The following is a 19,288-nucleotide window of genomic DNA, read 5'->3' on the forward strand; positions in this document are numbered from 1 at the left end:
ATTTGTACTGGAAGTTATGGATATGTTTGATGTATCTGTATTTTAACTTTTGCTGTGTTTCTGGGCAACACCCCCAGACAAGATGGCAGCAACAATAGCCTGCTTAATGGCCCATTAAGAAAACTCACAGGTACAATGAGCCCAGGGGGAAAAGCCAGGGCTACACCTGATTAATCACTAGGACTTACTCATGTGACCCTGGACTCCATCTTATTTCTGTAAATTTCCACAAGCAGCATGGCAAAGGCCAACGTACATAAAAGGCAGCTGCACCACATCCATTTTGTCTTCAGTCAGTCTTCAGCCTTCACCCTTCGCCTACCTCTGGATCAAATCATCTACAACTGAAGCTGTGCAACAAAGGACTGAGACCCATCCAGGTACTGGATGTACACCAGAGGGACTATACAAGCCTGCAAACTTCACAATTCTATTGAAAACCTGATATATATGGACTTTCATATCATTTGTATGTATCTGATTGCTTTAACCATTTAACATTTCTCTTATAGTTTGTTTATTTCCTTTTATAATAAACCTTTAGTTTTAGTTACTAAAGGATTGGCTGGCAGCATGGTATTTTGGGTAAGATCCAAATTTATATTGAGTAGGTAATGTGGCTGTCCTTTTGAGGTCAGAAGAACATTTTTGGTAAAGAGCATAGAGTTTTAAATAACTGATCTCTTTACTGGACCTAATGGCTGATTGGGAGCCAGAGATTGAAATGCAGTAAAGGGGGCTGTGTATATTTTGTTTTAGCTTCTCGATAACCAGTGTGGGGAATCAGAAGCACTGTTTGTGGCTGTTTGGGAAGTCTGACTTCAGTCACCCACCAGTGCTCGGAGAATCTGTTCTCCTTTTGCAGCCTGCTCTGACCTTGACATTTTCAGGTGGTCTACCTAGGCACAGACGGGTCACAACAGGTTCCCCTTGTAGTGTTTCCCAACAGACTAAAGCTAGGGAATAATAGAAACTTCTTAGCAGAGATGGCTCTTGTAAGCTTTCCAACCCACACTGGTTTGGCTAGATACTTTTCAGTGCATAGGTTTGGTTAAGTGAAGTTGCTTTGGGAAGCATCACATTTTTTATGCTGATCCATGCCTTTGGGAGCTTGTCCATCACTAAATAATCTGTAACTTCCATGTATATGTTTTTATGACATTATCTAGGGCTAAACACTTACTCATCAACTGCAGTGATGATAGTGAAGGGTTGAATTTGGAGGCAGGCACAAGTCCTCTTGGAGAACAGGCCCTTGGCTTGTACCTTTTTACAGCCTGCAGCAAACAGGCTGTGCGGTTTAGTATGGAGAGGGAGGCTGGCTACGGCCCCTCCCCATCCTCTACAGTTTCTGTTGCTGATACTAGAGGCCCTCACGTCCTAGCATTCAGGAAGCACCAGGGTAAAGACTGAATTTGGCCCTTGTGTCGGGGCACAAAAGTAGGTGAGGAAAGAGAGAGAGAAGCTCCTAGAATCCTCTTGTTCACACACTTGGGAACTCATGTAGGCCACTCACAATCTGCCACTGCATGGGGCCTGGTGTGTAAAGTACTTTCTACAGTTTTGATTCATATGGTGAGAGCTTCCAGGATTGTTCAGCTAGTGGATCGCTGAATTTAGAGACAGACGAGACCGATTAGTTTACTGACTCCATCTCTTTGCAAGTGCAGGAAACATTTTGAAGGCTAGGATGTGGGCTCCGGTTTGATTCTGGATTGCAGCAAACAATGCAGATCTTAACTGAGTCCACCGTTAATGCCATTCTACGGTTTGGCTGGTAGAAATATGCAATAAAGCAGCGTGTCTTGGTTGCTCTCTCTCCACTGGAATGGCCACTGATCAGAAGGAGTTTGCAGTTGAATTATATTTTCTCGATGCTTCCTTTTAAACAGGGCACAGCTCAGACTGGCAAATAGTGGTGAACAAAGATGCCCACAGCAATGCTGAACAGGATTTTAGGAGATCGCTTCAGACTGGCAGAATCCCACCAATTTCCGCAACAGGCAGGCAGATTTCTCTGAAACTCATTTTGCAAACAAAAAGAATTTGAAACAATTATCCCTTGCTTTGTGTTTCGTGGCCAATGACGAGCTATGTGAGTGCAAGGCTATGGGAGCTGAGAGACAGCATGGATGCACTGGGCAGTGCTTGAGGGAAACAAAAACTAAAGAATTAGAGTGAAAGTTCAAGGGCAGCACCAAAAGCAGTAACTCTAGCATCCAGGTGGAGGCAAAATGAATGCCCACCTCTCCCCATCTCACAAAACATTTTTACAGCACAGAGAAGCAAGTAAAATAGTTTCCTGTGGAAGCAAAAGGAGATCACCTCCACTCACAGAAGATTTTTCAAACCCAAAAGAATGTGAAGAAGCAAGAAACACATATCAAAGAAGTCCTCTCCCCACCCAGCATGCGTCACTGGTAAAATGACCTCACCACACTGGCCACAAACCAGCTCTTCAGATGTTACAGGGTCTCAGCTCTGGGGCTTCCAGAAAAGAGCCGTTTGTTACAGTTATAATGCATAAGAGAAGAAAACCAAATAATTGAACTGAGTGGCGCTAAAGAGTGCGACTGTTAACAACAGGCTCAGAAAACACACCCAGTGCCCAGGGTGCTGTAAAACTGATTACATCAATGGCTGTCTATCTTCATTCCCATCCCAAAGACTGTCGGCTAAAATAAATAAATAAATAATCTATCCTCATTGTCACCATGTTTCACTTCCTCCAGATGTTTTATCATCACTGCTACTCCCTGTTTATTGACTTCTTTCTTTATGTCAAATGTGCCAACATCACAGCTTGCTAGGACAAACTCAGAAGAGGGAACTGTTGATGCGCAGACCCGGATGCCAGTTTGGTTATATGGTAGAAGTAGATTCTGGTTCAATTAACCCCTAGCCAATGCATAGTTTTGTGGGATTAGTCTGCTGTCTGGCACACTGTTTCCAGTCACATGGTCCCCTTTCCTGCAGTCCACATTTTTCACATCACACAGGATTTTCAAAACAGCCCCAAACCCCGGAACGAACTCAGAGAGAAAGTGATTCAATCATTTTTATTTGAAATTGCTGCATACTCACAAACACACCTCTCGTTGAAGAAATGCAAACCGCCTAAGAGTGGCATAGGCATGTACATTTTTTTTTTTAAATTGCCCCTGCAGGGAGAGAACTCCTGGGTAAGAAAGAACTCTTGATCTTCATGAGGGAGAAAATGTTGCGAATTAAAGCGAAATAATTTATAAAAAGATAGAGCCATGTAACGATTTGATTCAATTTTTAATAATGCGTATTTACCAATGTGCTATCGACCTGGCAAATAGTCAGAATTACAAGGAACACAACTTTCATTTTGTTACTTGGCAGATTAAAAAAAAAACAATTAAATTATGTACAAAACAGATGCACAATATGCCTAGTTGAAACTTAAGATTTTTTAAAAAAAAATATTTATAAGGATAGGGGCATGAAAATTTAATTTAATGTTCACCTTAGGTAATTTCGTATCTTATTGTTCATAGCAATTACCATAAATCTACATATCAATAAGCAAGAACAGATGTCAGTTGTTACAAGTGCTTGCCAATCAGGCCTGTTAAAAAGTGACAGATGGATGGTTATAGATCATTCTCATAAGGCCTATTAGCACATTCACAGGAAATTTTTGTAGTGCTGCACGGTCTCAGATGCAGTTCTGTGAAAACACGGGGAAATTTGAGAGCAGAAGATTTACATTTTACAACTTCTCGTGCTACCGCCAATGCAAACTTTCATACAATCAGGCAATTTCCCTTGGTTTAGTCACCACAGCGTTTCCTGTGATAAATGTAAGTACGAGGATCAGATGACTGTTTGTACAGGACATAGCAGAATCATAAGCCATTTTAAAAGCTTTTTATGCTTATTTACATTTACAAAACATTTAGTAAGTGTTAAAATAATTTAGGATCACTTTAGTCTCCACCTGGAACAAATTCCTGCTTAAATCCTTCCTTTGTGGGAAAATATGCATCGGTTATGTTAAAGACGCCTTATTTTCAGAGGATGGATCCTGAGCTTTTTCTGACAATGAGATCCCTTTACTGTGTCTCATCTTTGTCACCTCAACATTGAGGCATCCCACAATCACTATTATTGGCTCAATTATTTATATACCATTTTCCTTTTGCCTCTTAAGCTTCCTCAAATGTTAGGGTTTGTTCCCTTTAAATTAAATTGTGACTGAAGTTTAAGAAACATGGACTATCGATCAAAGCAAGAAAAGTTTATAATCTCTGATCCAAAAGTAAATTATTTGTTAACACTGATGTTATCAGAGACTCCAGATTTTTATTTTAAAAGTTGAATAATATTTTCAAGGACTTTATTTAGGACAGGGAGAGGTCCAGAATATTGCTCTTGAAATTACAAGCACTATTCAAGATGGATAGAACAGAAAATTAAGATTCCCAGATCCATCAAATCACATATATTCTGAATCTATCCTTAGAATAGCTGTTTATTTAATATTTACTTAACTTTTTTCTAATCACTTAGGTCCTGATTCACAAAAGGACTTAAGCACACGCTGAACTTTAAGCACATGATTAAATTCATCCCTATTTAGTGCAGCGCTGAAGCACATCCTTAAGTCGATTGAATTCAGTAACTTCCCATTGATCTCAATAGGATTTCAGCCCGCGCTTTCACGTTCAGCATGTACTTATGTGCTTCCTGAATAGGACCAAGATTAAGCACATGCTTTAGTGCTTTGCTGAATCAAAGCTTTCCTGCTACATTTCACCTGGTCTTTATGTGAGTGCACGACAGGAGCCTCTCCCAGTCCTTCTGCAGTCTGTGTAAGGCCCAGGCAGAATTGCAGTCCCTTCCTTCACACTCAACCTAACTTGAAGAACCCACTTTGTATTCTCTTACCCTCAGGAGAAAAATACATTTCCCAGGCTATGGAGAGTTGGTGTTCTCCTCAATGTGCTTGTGCCTCTCCTGTTTGCAGGAGTCTGCATGTGCACTGACCCTTTCCCTTCAATGGTGTGCTCTGCAAAAAAGTCTTAACTAAAACTTTATCACAAAACCTAGAAAATGTGCACTGATTAAACAGTACCTTCAGTGGAAACGCAGTTGTTTGACCTCATTGCTTTTAGTCACGCAGGCCAACATTTTCAGATGTAAGAAACAGCCATGGCATGGCACTATTCCTGGGGTCAACAGAGACCCTCACTTTGGACAGGACACCCCTTTAATGAGGCCCTAGGAGCAACGGTGAGCAGGAGAAGCCCTGCTAGTGTGTTTCCAGTGGAAAAGAACTATGAAGGAGTGAGCAGAAGTAAAGGACCTTTGAGCCAACGCAAAAGCACAGCGCTTCTATGCAGAAGGTCCTGGCTTCTACCCATTCCCCCAAGATGCACGGAGCAAGATGCACGGATTCCCTGGTGTGAATAAGGGAAACACTAAGCAGAACTTTGTGGAATTTCTCTCAGCCATCTGCTCCCACAGATTCTGCAGGAGGATATCTGGCTTGGGTAAAAGGGGAAGGGTGAACCAGACCAAATCAAAATCAGATGCTCAGCCCAAATCTCAAACTGAACCATGAGAGAATTTCAAAAGGATTAGGAACATACATTAGAAAATAGAGAAAGGTCCAGCTGTGCAGAGTTTATCAATCTGAAACCCAAACAAAAATAAATACAAAAGTATGGATCACATTTTCCCTGGAAACATAACTTCAACCTATTTTTTGCTTTCAGGACTATCCACCTGAATTTATATAGCCCCTTTTGTGGGTCTGTGTGTATATCTATGCATATGCACGTGCATACATATCTATCTAATATCTATATGCATGTATCTGTCTACATTTATAATAAAAGATTTGAAATTAATTGTATTGATAATGGAAAACCTTCACAGGGAAAAAGAAAAAAAGTGTTGACAGCTCTTCTGCATTATAATCACCTGGCATTCTGTCACACTATGTAAAATCTTATGTCTGATCTTCAATGTACTTTTCAAACAAGTAGGTTAACCTAGCTCACTTCAAGTAAATTAGGTTTTTTAGGGTCTGATCCAAAGTCTGCTGAACTCAATGGACAGATCCTCGAGATTTCACTCAGCTTTGCATCAGGCCATTAATGCAACTTTTATACACTTGAAGAGGGGACTTTTTAAGCTTGAATAGTCATTTACTGTAGCTTTAATTAGACAGTCAAATCACGTGACCTACTTCACCTATATTGTTGATATTCCCCACAGACAATGAGAAATTACGGTCTATACGTTGCAACCTAACATTATGCATGTAAGGAAACGCAGTGCATTTGCATTATTGAGCATTACAGCAGTTTTAGTGGAAAAAAGACTACAGTATGACATATAATAGATGACATGGATATTTGTATGTGTTATGTAAGAACAATGAGGTAGGGTTTGGCAAGACAATAGCTCCTGCAATCAAGACTGCGATGCTATTAAAATGCAAAAGGACTCTGGTTATATTAAATGTTTTCCTTCAAGACCTGGTTCCTGGAGTAAAGTGATATCATGAGACTCTTCGCTTCCAATAAAAAACAAAACAAAACAAAGTAAGTTTGTAGCCACCATGGTTATGGAGAAAAAGCTAAATCAAGTATAGCTTAAAGCCTCAGAAACCCAGAATGCAAATTAAAAAGATCATAACATTTCTTAATTTTTAAATCTCATGATTTTTAAGTTAATCTCATGATTTATTTGCACCCGACTCTTGGTTTTTGAACACTGGGGATTGGCAGTACCGAAAAAGATAACAGTTTGTTTATTATAATCTACCAAGGGGCTACAGCTAAAAGAATTAAACCATCTGACCCTGCTAGTAATTTTACAAAGCATGCACTTTTGATGCTGAAATTTCCTGTGCTCAGTCTCTGCCTGTAGGTGAGGTTTTGAGCAAAACACCTGAAACCATTTTTCAGTTCTTCTCTCTGGATAAAATAAACCACTTTTCCCACATAAAACATATTCTAATCATATTTTTCAAGACATAATTATGGGGAAAGAATAATTAAAAAAAAAAAGGAAATATGAAATTTGACATTGAAGATGAGTGCCTTTGCTTTGTTTGCAAAAGAATATTAGCTTGAGTTAAGAAAGATATAACCATCTGAGAATTGCATACTGAGAATTTTTTCAGGTCTGCCGATGCATGTGTAATGTATTGGTCAGTGTGTTATGTGTCCTCCTCCCTGGTGCTGGATCCAGAAAAAATATGGGTCTGTTACAGCTGTCAGCTACAAAGACTTGCTCATTAATTTAAGCTGTAGAGACCAATGCTTTCAGCTCTAGCGGTTCCTGTTTTTGGCCAAGATGGTGGCCATCACACACATTAGGTCCAGATTCAGCACTTGCTTAACTATAACTCATTTACTTTAATGTGATTTAGACACATACATAAATGCTTTGCAGAATTAGGTGCCTGATCCAAAGTCTACTTAAGTTCATGGTAAGATGTCCACTGATTTCAACGGGCTTTGGAGCCACTGAAGCTAAAGGAAACACAGTTATTGACTTTAAAGATATAGGACTGAGCTATTAGAAACACTTTGTGTGCTTGTGCAACTACATAAGTGTACAAGTAAATTTAAGATCAGATCTGGCCACCATTACTCATGCTGAGTAGTACATTACTCCTCTCATTAAAATCAACACAACGAGGAGGGAGAAAGATCTGACTCTAAATGAATATTTTTGGCTCAAAAAACTTGCAGGCTCTAACCATGGAGCTTGTTTGGTGTCTTAGCCTATTGCCTCTAATTTTCTTTCTCTTTAAAAAACAATAAAAGGTCAAAATACACAAGCCATACGTAAGCTGGAAATGAATATTATATTTATTTGGGTATGATGTATGGATAATTAAAAATACATTTTGAAAAAAGGAACAAATCTAGCTCTTATGCTACATTATGGTTGTGAGATCAATGCTCCAGAAATATTAATCCAACTATGTTGCACACATGTAGAATTTTCTATTCCTATCTATGTCTCTTGTAAACCTTAATAAATCATTATTAAAATACATTGTCAGCTATAGTGGATGTGCAATGTAACTTGGTTAATGCTGCAGGAGAAACCTGAAATTTGGGAACAATATATGACTTTTGAACTTTCAAACTTAATGACACAATTGTGCTAAGTCTTTTGCCCTTTCATGTAGAGTTGTAGCTCGGAGAGAAATTTCACATAGCAAATTTGACCTTAGACATTAAGATTTAAGAGCCATGCATTTCTGGAAAAGAAAAGGTACACCTGGAACAGCATTAAATTCTGCTAATATTTAAATAAGAAAATTGCCTTGTTAAAACATTCCAGGAGGCATATACAGTTTTTAAATTATTATCCAATATACGGACCCATTAGAAATCTAGCCTTTAGCTGAGGAAGTACATCATTCTAGTAAAAATGACATGCCACTATGACCACAGAAGATGACTTTCTTGGACTAAATGGCCTACTATGCATAATTCATATATTGGATTGAGTGGTTAATCTAGGGTTAATCTAAGGAAAATCCCTAATTTCAGTCCAGGTATGCTTCAGTTATTAGAGGTAAAACAAAATCTACAGAAACAGTGAACAACAAACAATGGAAACCTACTTGTATACAAGTATGCTATGCAGAAAAATCTCTCTGAGTATCTTTTTTCCCCCTTGAGTCTCTCATTTTTTTCCATTCTGTAGAGCTAACCAAATATGAAACATTAAACACAATCCTTGAGCTCAAAGCCAGCTCCAAAAATGCCAACTGTGAAAATGTGACTGAATGACTCTGCTCTGTTTATCATATTAAGATATATTTTTTGATGAGAAAAATGCTAGATCGTAAGTGTAACATAATAGAAACAGCAAGCACTGCCAGCAGGTCTGAGGAAGAGAAAATAATTCAGGGATATTGTCATCTGTAGGCCAATTTATATTGTCAGACAGCAGGTTCACATTAGTCTCTGATGCAACTGCAATAATGGCATAATGTAACGATTGAGCAGAGAATACCTATGGGGTATGGCTATATCAGGCGGTATATCTATACTTGTTAAAAGTATTTCAAAATTCATTCAAAGGGAAGCCAGAAGAGACTAAAAACTTGGATTTCAAAAAGTATTAAAAATGTTCCTAAAGACACACGAATATTTTAGCCATTGTTTTGTGATGGCAAAGCAAGTCCAATGCTACATTTCATTGATTCACCGGGTTCATGATTAAAATAAACTAGCATACCAATTTTTTTTTAAATCAAGCAAGGAAAAAAGCTTTTTAACAGTTTCTCACGGCAGGCATAATGTGCATCTGTGTTCTGATTTCTCTAGCATCATGTTAAGTTAGGGTATCAGCATGGCAGGTCACGCAGTGGGAGAGACCTTTTACTAATCACTACACATCAGTTACTACTGGCACACAGCTCATTACTAAGAAACCCTCCAACTAGCTGGCTTTCAAATATGCTTACACTTTGATTCTCTTTTTTCCTTTCTCTCTCTCTTTTTTCCTTTAGACCAAAGATTATACTTTTACATAAAAGGTTCTGTAGTGTAATTTTGTCAACTAGGGTTCTGAAGTCAAAAAGGCATGCAGTTAATTTTCCATGATTATTAAAAAAAAAAAAAAGACCGCAAGCTTGTATCAAACATAGGCCTGTAATATTGGGTTTCATTAAGAAGGTCAGAACATTTTTATTTGTCACCTATTATTAAAATGTTTGAGGGCTGCCATTAATTTGATTTTCAGGACACAGAAATCTCACTGGAAATTAAAATGTAATCCTGCTGTTGCTTTATTGCCACTTTTAGTAGGGTAGGATATAGCTGCAGGAACTAAGAGCTCTCTTGCAATTTAGAATTGGTTACTCTGGACAAATGGCAGGTGACTAATGCAAGATAAACTGTTTGCACAACCTAGGAGCAGTTCAGTTTCTGAAAGAGAGACGGAGTCTGAATCATGAGTTCTCCCCTGCCCATACACACACCACATTTTATATACAAAGACTAACAACACTTGATCATTATGTAAAACAGAATTTAAGAGCTTAAGAAAATGAAATATAATTGGTCAAAATGAAATAATTTTAACTCACCGGCCATTTGCTGAATGCCGCTAAAGGCACCCAAGTTACTGGAGGAAGTTGCTTGCTGTAGAAGCTGCAAATTAATAATAATACAATCAGCATTATCTAAGTGATGTTGCAAAAAAAGCAACACATTCAGATTAAAACAAAATTATTCATCAAATTAAAATGTTATAGTTTCCTTTACTTTGATATAGTCTCTTGCTTTTGCCTATTGTTGGAATGAACGTCCCCAGAGTTGATGCTGTAAATCCATATTAATGTCTAATCTCTATTAAGAAACACACAGACCCTGGGGAAACTCAATAACATTGCTGCTTTAAAACAATTAATCAATTTACTCTTTTTAACAACCAGGTGTTAAATCTATTTAAACCAACATAGCGTGACTAATTATAACCCTCTGTAGTCTAGTAGTTACCATAACTCAACTGTCCAATCACAGTCCGTTCTCACCCAACCACTTAAATTCAGGTTTCTTTCTTGGTCATCCTTAGAATAGGGTACATCAAGTTCACAGATATTCATTAGTTCATAGCCTGGCACTCAGCTGACATAACAGTCAAGATTCACTATTAATCCTTGAAATACTAGGTATTTTTTAAAAGTCTGCCAGCTACATGAACGTCTATGCAGATTTATAACCAACCACCCCACATACTCACACAATCAATTTACACAATCTGCAGATACAGAGAAACAAATCTCTGAGCACCTAGGAACTTCCCAGTTGTCAATATGCCATACACCGTGACCATTTACAACTCCACCGCAGCAAAAGGCAGAGACCCCTGACTACTTGAGCAATGAGAGAATCTCTGTGACCAGTCTAAGATTTATGACACACTTGAGCTGTTCAGATTCCCCCAGTAGAGGGCAGGTGTACCATGTAAAGTAGCTGGCTCATTTTATTCTCGCAGCTTTTAGAGGGTCAAAGAAAATATCATTTAAAAAATGTGTGAAAATAATCAGAACGCCCATCAAATTTATCTTCTATAAAGCAATATGAACCTTGCATATTTAGCACCAATAAAACAGCATTTAGTTTGCAGAATTTCACTACTTAATGTGATAGCCATTTTCAAATATATTAAAAGATTAACTTGAACGAGGACAGGGAATATTTCCACATGAAACTGATATGCAGAGTAGAATTAAATTCAAACATTGTAAAGTCAAAAGACTGTTCACAAACACAATTGAAGAAGATTTTCAGATGTCTATCTGCTCTCTGAAAGGTGAAGATTTGACTTTGACATGAGAAAGCATTTTAAAAAATGTATTCACATTTAAAAAAAAAAAAGTAGACTTTAATGTTCCAAAAGTCAGTGGAAACATCAGAGTGAAGCTGTATTTTCCAGTTCAAATGGCATTTAAATCCTAATCTAAAATGTAGGGAATTCCATGTTATCAGGGATCACTATAATTAGCTTCCAATGTCCTAAGATATTGGTTTAAATCTAAAAATGGGGTCACTGCATTACACAAGAACTTACAGCTAGATACTGTGGTGTGAGACCTCCAAGGCCTGTGAGGTTCCCCCATGTGGCAGTGTTGAGCTGTTGCATCTGTTGTGCCAGCTGCTGTTGTAAACGCCTCTGCTCCTTGTCCTTTTGGGTATCAGCAAACTTCACCACTATAGGCGAAGAGCAGCCCTAGGATTGGATAGATTGGGAAAACAAAGACGTTAACATCACGCACATTTACATGATTCTACCTTGACATGTTCTTACCTCCTTTTAAATCCATTGGAAATAATCTCAGGTTATTTCTTAAATTATTTATTGTTCAACTATTTTTAAAACGTGGCTCTTGGAAAATGTATTCATTTCCTCTCTCTTTTCATTGAACTCCTTCCCCTCCAGATCTTTGTGTACTTTCAACTGTGTGTGTGCCCCCAGAAAGACAGCAGAATGTATCAGTGCTCTTTAATTACGCTTCACGGTTCATGTGTCTTAAAGACGGACTTGTCTCTTTGTTTTCTGTCTGTTTTCAAGACACTGAAGGACATAAACAGGGCCATATGAATGAAAACAGATCTCCTATTTTTATCTAATTTTGAAACTTTTTGTTTTCAGATATAAACCTCTCAATTTTTTTTTGTTTTTAAATCTATGTAACAACATAATGATTCCAGTTAACTTTTGGCAAATGGATTAGAAGATTCCATGATTTGTAGAAACCATCTGTCTTTGAGTTTTATCCTGCTGCCTATCACTGTAGTGACAGAGCACCAGATTCCCTTCCCCCTCCAGCCCCTATCCACTGTCATGCCGATTTCTCTTCTACCCCCAATCTGAGAACCATCTTGGGAGCCTCAGATGCAGAAACACAGGAGGATTTTAGACACAGTTTACAGTGTGCAGTGGGAGTTTATACCTAACTAAACTCTTCCATGGCTGCTCTCACTACAGTGTGAGCTTCTTCAGAAAAGCTCCTGTTCTCTATTTCTACAAAGAGTAGCTGTATTCTTTTTCTTCGAGGAACCTCACAATAGGACAATGATAAGAACATTCACAATCAACAGACAAAATGATGAAATAAGCCACGGTAATAATATCTTTTGTGTGAAGACCTCCCATCAATACCATTCCTTTAGAATTATCATCTTAGAAAATGATCACTTGAGATGGATTATTCCACCCCCAGTACCTAGCTTGTATATTTCATTGTAAAAATGTCTTTCAATTTTTCAGTGAGTCAAAATGGAGATACACCACTTCAGCAATTGAATAAAGATTACGGAGGAGTCAGCTTGGTACACAATTGCCTCTTCTCGGTGATTTTTATACTACAAAATCATATTATATTAAAATCAAGTGATTTTTATACTATAAAATCAAATTACATTAAAATCATGCTCTTTTATTTTTTTAAAAAATGAGGTATTTATCCAGTTTAGCTAATAGAAAAGGTAATAGGAAGCTTGTATCCCATTTCAGATTGGCTTTGGTGGTGTTAGGCTAAGTGAGATGATGGTTTACTGCTTGCTACATGTACATACGTGAAACTCAAGTCTATTTCAAAGAGAATATAAATGAATTTCAAAGGGAGAAATAATATATGGCTGTTCCAGTACTCAGCTCAGCAGCTCAATACTCAACACAACAGCTGACATCATATTTATGAATGCTGAAATGTCAGTAAATTGTATAAAAACAATATCTCTGCAATTTCTGAATCTATAATTCATTTTTTTCACTTTCTGCTCTTATTTCATCATTTTCAAGGGAGGAAACCTTCCGAAGATTGAAATTATATGTTACAAAATGGCTCTGTATGAGAAAAGTGTTGCTATTGTTGCCTCAAATTTGTTCCATGTTAACAAATTAGTGTCTCCTACCAACGCTCTATTTGAGTGAAGTTTTTTTTAAAGGCAGAAAGGAGGTAGAACAGCAGAAAATGAGGGCAGTGATTATGGCTTTAAAAACGAGTTGTTTAAACTAGGATGGCGAGTAAAATGCAAAGAGCAATATGAACATTCATTATTTCCAGGAGACACTTGCTTTTCTGAACATTAACATTTTCATCATTTTGAGTCGCTTTGAAAGTACATCTTAGTCAATGGTGTGTGCCAAAGAACTGAAAATAATGAAATCAGAAAAAATAACTTCAGTGGTTCAATTGAAACTTGATTGCATAATACATAATCTTCCATTTTAAAAGTCTATTTTTTCCCCCGTTAAACATGAAATCAATGTGCCCAGGGGCATTATTGTTTCAGAGAGCGTTCGGATTTAACAGCAGCTCTCAAAAGTCAACTTTTTACCATAATAGCATTGACATTAATAACCAAGAGGCAGGAAATGCTTTTGAATGTTGACCAGAACAATACCTTCTTTCCTTCCTTCTGTCTTGAGAAGTACCCCCCATTATGCAAGTAGGTCTGGGGTATCTCCTACCTCATTATTTTATGGCTGCTTTCTGTCTCCCCTTCTCAATGGGAAGCACTCCCTGTGTACATTTCTTTCTGCTGGCAAGGCAGAACATGTAGACTCCTATTGGTATCATGCCATGAATCAGTGAGCTGGAAAGGGTACTCTACCTCCCACAAAAGAGTAAGCACATCATTTCTGCTACAGACCTGAACCCAGCTGGCATCATGATTAAGTGCTAAGGTCCAGGATATTCTGAAACGCCATGTCAGTTTGGTATCTTATTTGTACCCTAATTACAGGTGCACATTCTCTAACCTGTAAAGCTGTTGAGTAGTACTTTGCTCTGAAAGTAGTTATTCATATGGGGCTAAATTGTGATACATTTGCTCACTGAAAACTATTGGATGACCTGTGGTCCAAGATACTATTCAACATAAGGAAGTATATCACAATGGGACTTCTTTTGAAAGTACAGTACAATACTCAGCATATGAAAGGGAGAATCTGACCTGTAAGGATTATTTTATTTTACAACATCCTCTGAGGTGAGGGTGATTCACGTAAATTCATTACCCTAGACCAAAAATACACGAGAACACATGGAAAATATACAGAAAACCCACAGTATTATTCGCAACACTTCTGTTTTATGTGGAACCAAAAATAGCAAAGATATGCTGACTCAGGTTAATGGGACAGTGCATAGAATCATAGAAGATTAGGGTTGGAAAGGACCTCAAGAGAACATCTAATCCAAGCCCCGGCTCAAAGCAGGCCCAACCCAGAATAAATCATGCCAGTCAGGGCAAGCCGGGCCTTGAAAACCTCTAAGGATGGAGATTCCACCACCTCCCTATGTAACCCATCTGCATGGCAGAAATATAAAAAGGAGCATTATTCCAATGAACTAAAATGTCACTTTTTATTCAATACATAGTGTCACAGTCCATAGTGAAATATATTGGGTAATATCAGCTTCCTAGTGAAGATAATTTCAATAATTCTGTTTTTTCTCTGTGGCATATTCTCATCTAACACTGTCTATTCAAGGTCTATAAAAATGCATTGCACTGAAAAGAAAACACATAGATTATAAAATAATCTCAACCAAAGTTAAATGTGATGTTTGGAAAGAGAATAGTTTTGTAATGCCACTATCATTACCGGTAGAGTATAGAAAACAGTTGACATTTCCATGCACTGTCTCTTTTTTTTCCTCTGTCTTTCCCTTTGCTCATTACACAAAGCAGCTCAACAACATGAGGCAATAATGATTGTTTAGTACCCAGCATGCTTTGGGAGACTAGAGCATTGCAAAGAAAAATTACTTGAGAAAAATCGAAAGGTCCTTGTTTAAAAAGAATAATAATTTAAAAAAAGAAAAGAAAAGAAGAAACAAGTGCACATAACATCAAAATGCCACCTCCGATAAAATCATCAGTACACAAAGATACGGTATACATAATACAGTATAACATGCACTCTCAAATGATTAAACTAGAAGATCCAGAATAAGTAAAGGCTTAGTACTCTTGTGAGACTTTTTGTGCAAAATTCTGAAAGACCATGACATAACTCACAGACTAAAAAAAAGGGGGAGCCTACCAGATGAGCTGTGGCAACGCGATAACTATGCCGATAAATGGGTCTTATCCTGAAACTGTAGTCGCGCCAGGTAAGTAAAGTTAAAGCTTTGTGTTGCTCATTATTACAAAATACGATGCCGGGGAAGCAGTTTTTAGGGAAGAAAAGGTTGCTGCTCATACAGAGCCTGCCACGGCAGTGCACTATAGCAAGTCTAGCACTTCAATATGCTCTGCCATAATTAGCATTTTTATTGGCAACATGAAGTAGAAGAAATTATATTAACTTCCAAAGAGATTCCATGTGCAAAAAACAAAAACAAAAAAACCCACATGCACTAGTAACTTTGTGTCCTCAGGTTAAAAAAAATCTCTCTTGAGCCTTTTCCCAGAGCAGCACAAACTGCAATATTTTAAAATTCATATAAAGTGAGGCTTTTTCTTGGGGGGGCGGGAGGTTAAGATAAAAGATAATTTAGTCCCCCGCATATGTTATATGTATTTATTTATTTGTGTTTATTTTCTACTGAATGCCACTGGAAGCATTGTAAAAGCAATGCTTGGGTTCATCATAGAGATCTTTTTACTTGTGTTTTAAAATAATTAAAAAACATAAATTTCACAAAGAGAGGGAAGAGTCTTGTGAAAGTTTAAATCTGTGATTGTCATGTGTCTGATCTTCTCCAGGAGACCATGGCTTTACCATTCACAATCATTTGCACAAAGAAAACAAAGAAAGGGCAGATGATACAGTACTGTACCTCCATGGTCTGAGACTGGTGCATGGCTTTGATTGCATTCTGTGCCATTGCCCTTGTAGAAAATGTAACAAACGCACAGCCTGTGGGAACAAGGGGACAGGGAGCAGGAAAGACAAAAAACAACAAGACAAAAGGGTTGGACGCTTGTTAAACCAACACAGTCTACGAGAACGGCCACAAGACGACACTGTTCTCAGTAGTACATAAAAATAAACAACTCCTCTAATTTATTTATCAACAGTGCTGACTTGCTAATCTGACCATAGATGAAAGAAAAAAAAATTAGGTTGGTGGGGAGAAAGGGTTGTGGAGGGTTTGTTGTTATTGTTTTCGGTTCTTTGAGCCACAGGGTTTGAAATAGGTGAAGCTTGTTTGTATTTTCTAAAGTGTAAAGTTTGGATTGTATATTTTTAATCCCTTCCACGTCATGCATTAGCAGTTACCTGTTATATTTTTCTTATTTATGATTGATTTAAAATAAACTGCTGGCATCCCTGGCAATTAAGTGCAGAATTTAAAGAGCTCAGAATGCCACTGGTAAATTCCATCGAGCGGGTGAGAACACAAATAAAAGTGAGGGAAAAAAATGTATAAAATGCTTTGAAACGAAGTGCCAGAAGGCCCAGTGATGCTGCCAGACCAAATTCAGCAATGCAGGCGGAATTTAAATATTTTTTAAAAATGAATTTTTCAGATAAAAATCTGTATGAGTTTTGTTTTTTTGAAGTCCTGATACTTATATGTACAAGTATAATACTTTGATCGACATAAGCTACAACCACCTTCAGATATGCTGGAGCTGTGTGTGTGAATAATTGAAAACCACTTTTTCCCTTTTTAAATCATAGAAAAAATAATGGCTTAGTGCCTGAGCTGTTTCCTCCTGCCGGCCTCCCCTTTATTGCGACTCTTACCAATATTGGGCATGGTGTAGGTCAAGTTTAGTGCTGCATGGCTCACTGCCCTTTTAACTAATAAAAACACGGCCTTCTGAAATTTACATTTTATTCTTCTTCATGCACCCTTGGGCATCTTAAAGAAAAAGACTGTGAAATTAATGCAGATTCAGGCTGATTTTGTAATAATACCATGGCACACTAAAAGCTTAGCTAAAGCAACACAGACTTATTTCACTTGTGATCTCTAATGACTTTAACAGTGCATTGATTTTCAGCTCCCTTTGCCTTGCACAGTTTGAACTTCGGTTTCAGAGAATAATTTAGTGTTCCACTCAATTTCCTCAAAACATTATTATTATTACTACTTAAAAGATTTCCAAATGAAGCAAATCTAAACACTGAGAGAGGCTGAAGCATATTGTCATTTTAGAGCTAATGCATGAAAGCTATGTTCTGGCACCAAAAATACAATATCGTTGCCCCTGTGGCCAATGGGCAAAATAAACCATTTTGCAATCCAGCAAGCAACAGATTGCTTGGTTTATGTAAATCAATTTGTGAGGCATAAAACATCATTTCTCTTTTGCTGCGTGTGTACCTGGTAAGATTATCAAGTCAAGACTGTATTAACATTTTAATCAAACAACAGTAAGAGAAAGCAATGCCTGATCATTACCCAAAAGCACTACATCTAGTCATGAAAATAAAGTCAATGCATTTTTGCATCATGCGGTAATTTTTTAAAAATAGTATAAAATCCCTTGATACAAGGGAAACTAATCTACTATGCATTTTACTGATAAATTAGCATTATAAATTTTAAAGTTAGAATTCTTTATGCAGATTTTACAATACTGTTTATATATTTCTCAGATAACAGAACAGCTGATGGATGTTTTTATTATTTAATCACATTATATGTTGCTACTACTGTTATCCAGAAACAAATTTTTGTCAAAGAAAATAATTTTACAAACAACTTTCTATAAGGCATTCTAGACAAAATGTGTAGTAGAATGGTAAATAAGCTACAGTACCTCTGCTAGATTCCATATTGATGTTGTGCACTAAAATTAAAGAGGCCCAAATTTACCATCAGTCTCAAAGTAATCTCTCTTAAAAACATTACTCTTATTATTAATATAGGAAATAACACTAAGCGTTTTCATTTCTTATCTCGTGACTTCAGTGAGGGAAGAGAACAAACTCATAGAGATATATTAGGGGGAAAAAACATACAGAGCCTTTGATAATACTGCTTTTAATGGTCAAGGAACCATTTCATTCACTTGCCATGCTCTTATTATCTAGGAGCGTATACCATAGTGACAATTACCAAGTGGAGGTTAAGAATGCAAAAGAAGCATGTAAAATGTCAACAAGAATCAATAAAACACAGTTTATGCATTTATCACAATTTCTACCCAGCAGTACAGCTGTAAGTAACTTACTGAGAGATGTTGTGGTTAGCAGGTCTCAGAAGAAAAGTGAAACAGCAGAAAAATAAAGCTCTTTGCCCATATAGATGGAGCAGATTCCCCCTCACCCCACTCTTTCCCTTTTTAACCACAACGCTCAGTCATGGGGGCTTTCACTGCCCAATATTATGGCATAGCCTCCCTCTTTGTCCCCATCCCAAGTTCATTTGAATAGCCTCTAACTGCTGTGTTCTGAAGTACAATTATTTTTATAACAGGGAAGTACCATATCAGGAGCAACTTATTTAAAGGAAACTTGTTTTCTGTGAAGACCGTGACAAATGTGTGTGCACCCTTTGTTCTATTCCAAAATGCTCAAATTCATTCTATGGAGGGGGGGATGAATTACATTTTAATTATGGTCTGTGGGCCTGGGAGTACAAAGTTAGGTCCATATTCTGCCCACAATCCACAGTAAATTTCCCAATGAGAACCACTGGCTGCTTGTGCATGTAATTATATGATTTGCACAAACATTTGGGGTAACTGTGGGCACAAATTAGGTATGCAATTGCACTACTAAATTATTTGAGAACCTGGCTTTTAAAGTGTCATTATTAGAATCAACATAATGTTGCGATGAACGAGTTCACAACTTT

General features: G+C 37.5%; 1 protein-coding gene across 9 annotated transcripts in view; it reads right to left on the reverse strand.

The window, feature by feature from the left end:
- CELF2 (CUGBP Elav-like family member 2) overlaps positions 1 to 19,288 on the reverse strand; it is a 423,961-nt gene that overhangs the window by 50,678 nt on the left and 353,995 nt on the right. For 5 of the 9 annotated variants that reach the window (XM_067534964.1, XM_067534962.1, XM_067534966.1 and 2 more), the window contains 3 exons: positions 16,313 to 16,392; positions 11,587 to 11,745; positions 10,100 to 10,163 (listed from right to left, as the gene is read on the reverse strand). In XM_067534964.1, the coding sequence (XP_067391065.1) occupies positions 10,100 to 10,163; positions 11,587 to 11,745; positions 16,313 to 16,392 (303 nt within the window). Of the gene's footprint in view, positions 1 to 10,099; positions 10,164 to 11,586; positions 11,746 to 16,312; positions 16,393 to 18,248; positions 18,279 to 19,288 lie in introns of all 9 variants that reach the window. The other 4 variants (XM_067534960.1, XM_067534957.1, XM_067534958.1 and 1 more) reach the window with 1 other exon arrangement.

Source organism: Emydura macquarii, unplaced genomic scaffold (genome assembly GCF_026122565.2).
Source record: "Emydura macquarii macquarii isolate MOO-44397 ecotype Brisbane River unplaced genomic scaffold, CSIRO-AGI_Emac_v2 contig_3470, whole genome shotgun sequence".
Lineage (NCBI taxonomy): Eukaryota > Metazoa > Chordata > Testudines > Chelidae > Emydura > Emydura macquarii.